This window comes from Tupaia chinensis, unplaced genomic scaffold (genome assembly GCF_000334495.1).
Source record: "Tupaia chinensis unplaced genomic scaffold, TupChi_1.0 Scaffold000146_1, whole genome shotgun sequence".
Classification (NCBI taxonomy): domain Eukaryota; kingdom Metazoa; phylum Chordata; class Mammalia; order Scandentia; family Tupaiidae; genus Tupaia; species Tupaia belangeri.
The window spans coordinates 11,114,822-11,122,937 of NW_006159616.1; the positions used below are offsets into that span (position 1 = coordinate 11,114,822).

The window sequence follows — 8,116 nt, forward strand, 5'->3', positions numbered from 1 at the left end:
GAACACATCTGTGTCCACTCAAGTTGTAGTACCATGGAAGCCTTCTTGGTAAGCTTTTAGCATAAAATAACTGTACATGTTATTTTAGCAATATCAGACATACCCTTTTAACTTTGGATTAGAGCTACAAGTTAGAAGTTCTGTACAAAGCAGAATGTCGAAATCGAGAACCAAAGTAAATTAATTCTCCTACCATACATTAAAAGCACATGTCATCTAATTCTCCAACTGTTACTTTTCCCTGCCTTTAAACATGCAATGAGTGCTTTGAGATCTTGATACAGCACATTTTATTGGGTCATTGGAAAAGTCCTGATATATTTTTCCATGTTTTTCTATCAAAAAATGCATCATGACTTTTCTGATGATCTAATACTTCAAGGGTAAAGGGATGGATTTTAAACCTTACACAAAAAAAGCAGGATTAGATTAAGAGTCCAAAGGACTAGTTATCTCCCTGATGCCAGCTCCTCTACCCATGCTAAAGCTTACAAGGTAAGAGAGAAGGCAGAGAAAAAAAAGGGAGATATATGGGTTTCTCTTCACTGGTGTAGTTATAAATAGGAGATCTACTTCAATGTAAAAATAAAACTAGCTTTCATTATAAACCAACCAAATGGTTTACTTTCAGTATCATATAACAAAGAAATCAGATCTGAAAAAATCCCAATAGGTCATGGTTCTCCTCTCCTGCCAAGTCAGAATTGTTGTCTACAGTATATTTCTAGTTACACGGATATAGTATGGCCTTTACTAATTTTCTCCTTTCCTTAGGAACTTATTTCCCCTTCTCGTCAATAATCGTACTCACAGGTTCGGCTGCTCTTTGTCAGCATAGCAGAATAACAGAGGGCTCAGGCTCCGCGCCAGTTCATGTTCCTCAAACTGGCCTGCAGCATCTGTCTTTGCATTGTCCTGTCTGAAGATCAGTGGTAACCCTTTAGGAAGGAGGGAAAAGTTTATATCAATCCCACCCAGTCTATCTAACAGACATGCAAATGGCAAAAGGAAAAAAAAAGGCATCAAGGGGGAAGAGTGAAAATTGAATTTATTTACTGCACTCAGTTTGTTTCTAATTGAATGCTTTTGACCATGACAAAGCACTTATTATGGAAGCAGAAAGTGTCAGCAGCCTAGACTATTGAAGTAATCTATTTGCATCGGCTCCACTTAGTCAGTCAAGAAAATAAATGTGAATTCCCATGACCAATGCCAAAGGCCTACTTGAGCAGCCTCGGTACATACCTGTTTTATTAATGAGCCAATATGGAGCAGAAATGAAGATCTTTAAGGATCCCTCTGCTCGACACACAATGCGGATGGTGAGGTTTAGCTGCCGTCGGTTGATGTCATAAAGTCGCATTCTTACCATATAGTTTTGGGTTCCAGGAGGAATGAGCAATTCTTTACAGAGAGGAAAATTCTCCAGTGATACTCCTAAAGAAGGTACAAGCTATTAACTTTCTGGGTCCTCACTTTAGTCAAAATAGCTCACAGCAAAACTAAACTGGACTCCTTTTGGAAAAACCAGTAACTGATTTAAAAAACAAAACAGATCTTAGCAGAATGGCCACTTCTCTCTAGCTAGGGTTTGAAGACATACAAAGCAAACCAGATGGCCTGAAAGTCAGAGTAGGAAATCTAAACTACAAAAGCAGAGGAGTTAGAATACTAAAAAACCCTCAATAATAGTCATGATTATTAGGTGTTCGCTAAACATCAGGCCCTGTGCTAGGTAATGAAATGCAAGAAGGCAAGTACAGGGTTAAGAGTCAAGGTTCTGTAGCCAAATGGCCTAGTTTCCAATCCCCAGTCTGTCTTTATATTCTGCATAATGTGTGGCAAGCCATTAACCTCTTTAGGCCTTCAGCAAAATGTAGGTAAATAAAAGTGTCTACATTGCAGGACTATGATGAAAAATTACAATTCGGGTCCAGTAGATGGCACAGTGGTTAAGGTGCTGGACTCCCACATGGTTGACTGCTACTCAAGTCCCAGACCCAGCAGCTTGACATTCATGCCAAGTGCGTGTATGCCCAAACACCCAAGAGGAGAATGTCTCTCTGTCTTTCTGATGAGTGCACACAGCTAGAACAAAATCTCTCTCTCAAAAAAAAAAAAAGAAAGAAAGAAAGAAAGAAAAGTAATGTAATGCATGACATTGAAGACATGGAGTACTCAGCGTGTACATGGTGGTAGCAGGGTGAGAGGACACTTCTAGTTTGTAGAGGTATCAATAAATATCTGAAGAAATGTGTCAGGAAACTAACTACTGAAAACGCCGAAGTCCTGCTTTCTCTCTAATGACTAATTAGCACTGTACTATTTTTCTTTTCTAAATTAAGCTCTAGGATTTACATGGATAGTTACTGAAATGGGATCCTGTCATTGCAGGATACATTGCTTAGATTCAACATTCCTCATCTATAAAATGGGGATAACATCTGTCTCAGCCTGAAACATGGGCTGTTGTAACGATCAAATCAGGCAATATAGTGAAAGCATAAGACTGCAGAAGGATAAATATATAAGCTATTACTTCTAACATGTCTGGCTGTATTGAAGAAACAATTCTTGGGACCAGTAGATGGCATAATGGTTATGTCACTGGACTCCCATGTAGTCAACTGCAGTTTGAATCCCAGACATGGAGGCTTAAAACTCACGCTGGGAGCATGTGTGTTATGTGCCCAAGATCCCAAGAGAATAGAAGAGAAGGGATTCTGGTATGGCCATCCCCCTGGGCGGTGATTTCTTACGTTCTGTCTTTCTGTCTCTCCCTGTCTCTCTGGTGAGTGCACATGCCCTATAGCAAAAATTTCTCTTAAAAAAAAAAAAAAAAAAAAAGAGGTAGAGGAGGCAGGGACCACAGTAGAGGGTTCCTAGAGGACGGGGACCTTGAAAGCGGGACTTGTGATGACCCAGGGGTGGGATCAGCCATTAAGCAGTCCCACCTCTTCTGTGTCAGGCAATAAACTGGGATCTTGACTGGCATCATCTCTTAATCCTCCGAACATCCCAGGGTATTCCACAGAGTTCCAGATCTTGGGCCATGAGTGAGCTGAAGGATACCCCTTGCAGTTCCACAACCTCAAGTCTGTGGAATACCTGAAGGTCTGTCTCTGCTACATGAAAGTACAGGCCCACACTGAGATGATAGCATTGGCATCGAGGAGCTGGACAGACACCCTTCAGCTGCAGCTTGAGATCCTGCTCTCCTCTGCCAGCTGGCGTCTGCATGTACTCCAGCTTGAGGCTGAAACCCAGATCCTCCCTGACTGGCAGGATAAGAAAGGTGATCAACGATTCCTGAAGCTGGGTCAAGATCATGAACTGGGAGCCCGCCTAAAACACGGGAACCCCAAGAAGCAGAAACTGGAAGGGGAGGCAGGACATGGCCCTGGACAGCCCAAATCCAAAAATCTTCAGCCCATGATCCAGGAATATTAATTCATTCATGACCCAATCAAGGTACTACGGATAACTAAGAATGATGCCACCAAGAGGTTCTGGGCTTCAGTGGAGCCCTACTGTTCAGATATCACCAGCAAAGAGGTACTCATGCTAGAAGAGCTACTGAGGCTGAGCATTATAAGATACCATCCCTGGGGAAGCACTGCTCCCAGCGTTGGGTCCAGGAGGACCTACTGGAGGAGCAGAAGGACGGGGCCTGGGCAAAAGCCATGGCTGACAAGAAGAAAGGCCTCTCGGAGCCTCCAACTGAACTGGATACTAAAGATGTGGATGCCCTGCTGAAGAAGTCTGAGGCCCAGCATGAGCAGCCGGAAGACGGGTGCCCCTTTGGCACCCTGATGCAGCACCTCCTACAGGCCCTGGTAGAGGAAAATATTATTTCCTCTATGGAGGACTCTCCTATTGTTGACATGTCTGAAAGAAAAGGAAAGAATCAGGAGCTGACAGAGCAAGCACCTCTCCCTGCAATAACAAACCCGTCAGTGTGCCGCACACTAAGTCCCTGGAGAGCTGCAACAAGGAGGAGTTGATTGTACAGGGCCTCCTGGAGTCTGGGACTGAACTGCAGAGGACTCACAGGATGAGGTCCTCACTGAGCTGTGCAAACGGCAGGGTGAGCTGAAGGCACTAAGTGCCCACAACTGCACCATGACGCATGACCTGCAGAGGCTGGCAAAGGAGGAGGTGAGTTGGCCAGAGGTGAGGCAGCGCATCCGAATGGCAGACAACGAGGTCATAGATGCCTTTTGTAAGACCACGACTGCCTGGAGGAAGCGGACCCCTACCAAGAAGGAAAAGGGCCTGGAAAACCCTGAAGGAGCACGAGAGCATCCTGAAGCTGCTGGATGGGTAGCCCCAGCCCCACCTAGGCTTTCGTCCCTACCTGCTTCCTTCAGAGGCTAGAAGCCTTGGCATATGGCTGCCTTTCAAATGGCTGTAGTCGCTAGAGGATGGTGGCCAGTCCCTGAGATCTTTTTGGCCCAGCTTTGTACAGCCAGACCACAGGAAGCCCTGCTCGGCTGGCCTGGGGTCCAGTCTCTGCTTGGTCCCCAAATGAGTAGGGGCTTTATTTCTGGGTCTTCCTCTTTGCCCTCTTCACCTCTCCCCATGCTCACATACCTCCATCTCCCCCTCCCCACCAAGGACTTCTCCTTTGTGGTTTTATAAAGTACAAAGTTAAGAATAAAGCAACTGCTATGGTTTTTCAGATAAAAAACAAACAACAAAAAATCATAATTCTTATTCAAACACCAGAAGGATTTTTTTTTTTTTGAAGTTTTTTTGCCATAGAGCACAAGTGCTTACTGGAAAGAGATAGAGAAGGCCACAACAAAATCCCTTCTCCTCTTGGGATTTTGGACACACATACATATATACCTGGTGTGATTTTCAAGCCACCAGGTAGGTGTCTTGAACCACAGCTGGCCATGTGGGAGTCCAGTACCTTAATGATCAAGATACCTGCTGGCCCCAAGAAGGACCTCTTTACCTTAAGTGGTATAAATATGAAAATGATTCTCTACCTTGACTTCATTTACCCTCATTACTTGATACATTAAGCATTCCAAACCTCCATTTCTTCTTCAGTAAAACTGAATGCATAATTATTGCTGTAAGGATTATAGTGAGATTATGTAAGTGAAACAGCTGACTATGCCTAGAGCACAATACACGCTTAGCAAATGCTCATCCCTTCCTTGGAAACAGAAGGAGAGACACATGATTTTGCTCCTTTTATAGCTAGGAAAAAGCTTGTTTTGAAAAGACAGAATAACTGCCTATAACCTACATCATGTGAGCAAAGTAAGAAAAAGGGCTCTAGTAGGTATATAACCCTTGAGACCAGCAGTTGACATAATGGCTATATCACTGGACTCTCATGTAGTCAACTGTGGTTCAAGTCCCAGATCCGGTAGCTTAATCTCATGCCGGGCATGAGTGCGTGCATGATCCCGAGATAATGGAGGAGGAAGGGATTATGGCGTGGCCATCCCCCCGGGGGGTGATTTCTCACTTTCTGTCTCTCTGTCTCTCTCTGTCTTTCCGGCGAGCACATGTGCCCTATAGCAAAAACCTCTCCAAAAAAATTTGTGTAAGCCTTTTGGCTTATTCAGTCTTTTCTTTCAATAATTTTCTCTTAGAAGTTGTTTTTTGGGGGCCAGCAGATGGCATGGTGGTTAAGGCACTGGACTCTCATATGGCCAACTCCAGTTTGAGTTCCAGACCTAATGGCGTAAAACTCATACCAGGCACTTATACGTGCGTGCCCAAAATCCTGAGAGGAGAATGGAGGAGAAGGGATTGTAGAATGGCCATACCCCTTGGGGGTGATTTCTCACTTTCTGTCTCTCTTTCTCTCTGGAGAGCACATGTACCCTACAGCAAAAAGATAAAAAAATGTTTTTTAAAATGCATAATACCTTTGGACTGACTCACTAAGATAGATACTTGATGAGTGCCACAATTTCTCTAAGCTGTTTACCAAATAATCACCCAAATGTTCCCCGATATTTCCACAGGCTACTACACATGGTCATTTGATTACATTCTTACCCAGTTCAATGTTCTGGGATGTATCTGCTGTGTGGAGAGCTGCTTCTTTGCCAGGTTTCAGTGTCCCGTTAATTGGCATTCCTTTAACATAAAAATCGAGTTCACAGGGGAGCAAGTTGCAGATTACCACAGTTGGCAGGAGGTAAATGGTGTGCCCAGGTTGTCTGAAAATCTGTTTTGCACTGTCAGAAAATATGTTTGAGGGCATGTAATCTGGATAATTCTCTTTCTTTATAGCCACACAAAACCTATAGAGATAAAATGTGAAAATCATCAACCTGAATGAAGAACTTAAATTATTTTTTCCTTAGCTGAATATAAGAAAGTTTAACATTAAAATGGTTCAGTAAATCAGTAAGATATTTGCAACTTTCAGTCCAACCAGATGTACTGAGGTGTAAGTAATACACAATAAAATGTAGATTTTAAATGTATACTTTGATAAGATGTGACAACGATATGCTCCTCTATAACTATCACCCCAAATACAATTTTCTTTCTTTCTTTTTTTTTTTTGGAAAGGTTTTTGCTATCAGGGATGTGCTCTTGCCAGAAAGACAGAGAGAGACAGAGAGACAGAAAGAGAGAAATCACCCCCTTGGGGGATGGCCAAACTGCAATCCTTTCTCTTCCTTTCTCCTCTTGGGATCTTGGGCACGCACGCACATATGCCCGATGTGAGTTTAAGGCACTGGGTCCAGGACGCAAACCATGGTCCACTACATGGGAGTCCAGCAACACAGCTATTAGGCCAACTGCTGGTCCCAATTCTCTTTAATTATTATTATTTGTGATAGAGCATATGAATATGCATGTGAGAGAGACAGTGAAAAGACAAAGGAGTACCCTCCAGGAGTCTGGTCATGCTCCCATCCTCCAGTCGGCTGGCTCTTGGGCACGCATGCTGGCCCAGCGCATTTTGGGTTGATAGGACTGGGGACCTGAACAGTGGCTGCCCTGTGGGAGCCAGCTTCTCTTAAGCAGCAATGTTACTGCCATACCTGGGAACTGACCTAAGTTAGAGAGTATTTCTCTCATCCCAAGTTCCATCATGTCCTTTTCTAATCACTATTCACTTTTGTTATTCAAACAACCATGTTCTAGTATTTATCACTATGATTAGTTGTGTCTGTTCTTGAACTACATATAATCTTGAATCATATAATATGTGTTACTCTTTGTATCTGGCTTTTTTGCTTAATACAGTTTCAACAAGAGTCAGCCATGGGGGGCCAGCTCAGCGGTGCAGCAGTGAGAAAAGATGCTGAATCCCACATGGCAACCACCATTGGAATCTTCTGCCCAGTCAGCCTTGAAACACACTGGGCAGGCTCCTGAGTGCCCAAGATATGATGAACTGGAGGAAGACCACAGTGTGACCAGACATTGACACTGTAGAGGGTGCTTCCCCCTCTCTTTCTCTCTCAAGTGCATACTCATGTGCTCTAACATGAATTAAAAAAAGGATTCGGCCATGTGCCACAAATATTGTATTTATTCTTTTACTGCCTAATAGTGCATCATGATAATAAACCAGGTCTAGTAATTTTCTTACATATCCCAAAGCGCTTTGGACATACTCAATAGTGTCATGTGAAAGAAGAGTTTTACTTCTTTCCAGATCTTTTTGTTCTTTTTATTTTTTGTCTAGCCTCAATCCAATGGCTGGAACTACTACTGTCACATTAAGTAGAGTGCTTGATTCCCAAACTAAAGGGAAAAGAGTTTAATGTCCCACATCAAGTATAATATTAGCTGTTGGTTTATCATAGATTTTTTTTTTTTGGAGAGTTTTTGTTTTGTTTCGTTTTGTTTTGTTTTAGGGAGGTTTTTGTTACAGGGAAAGTGTGCTTGCTGGACTGGAAGAAAGTGAGAAATCACCCTGGGGGTAATTTGTGGGGGGATGGCCAAGCGGCAATCCCTTCTCATTTAGTCTCCTTTCAGGATCTTGGGCATGCACACACATGTACCCTGCATGACTTTTAAGCTGCTGGGTCTGGGGTTCAAACCACCATCAACTATGTGGGAATCCAGTGATGTAACCATTACACCATCTGCTGGTCCCAGGCTTATCATAGATTTTTTTTTT

The 8,116-nt window shown here is 43.2% G+C and overlaps 1 protein-coding gene and 1 pseudogene across 6 annotated transcripts in view; one reads left to right on the forward strand and one right to left on the reverse strand.

The window, feature by feature from the left end:
• VPS13D (vacuolar protein sorting 13 homolog D) overlaps window positions 1-8,116 on the reverse strand; it is a 323,690-nt gene that overhangs the window by 173,594 nt on the left and 141,980 nt on the right. For all 6 annotated transcript variants that reach the window (XM_006145295.3, XM_006145292.3, XM_027770624.1 and 3 more), the window contains 3 exons: window positions 6,028-6,275; window positions 1,246-1,437; window positions 812-938 (listed from right to left, as the gene is read on the reverse strand). In XM_006145295.3, coding sequence (XP_006145357.1) covers window positions 812-938; window positions 1,246-1,437; window positions 6,028-6,275 — 567 coding nt within the window. The remainder of the gene's footprint in view (window positions 1-811; window positions 939-1,245; window positions 1,438-6,027; window positions 6,276-8,116) is intronic.
• On the forward strand, window positions 3,053-4,327 carry LOC102469666 (transcriptional adapter 3 pseudogene; annotated as a pseudogene).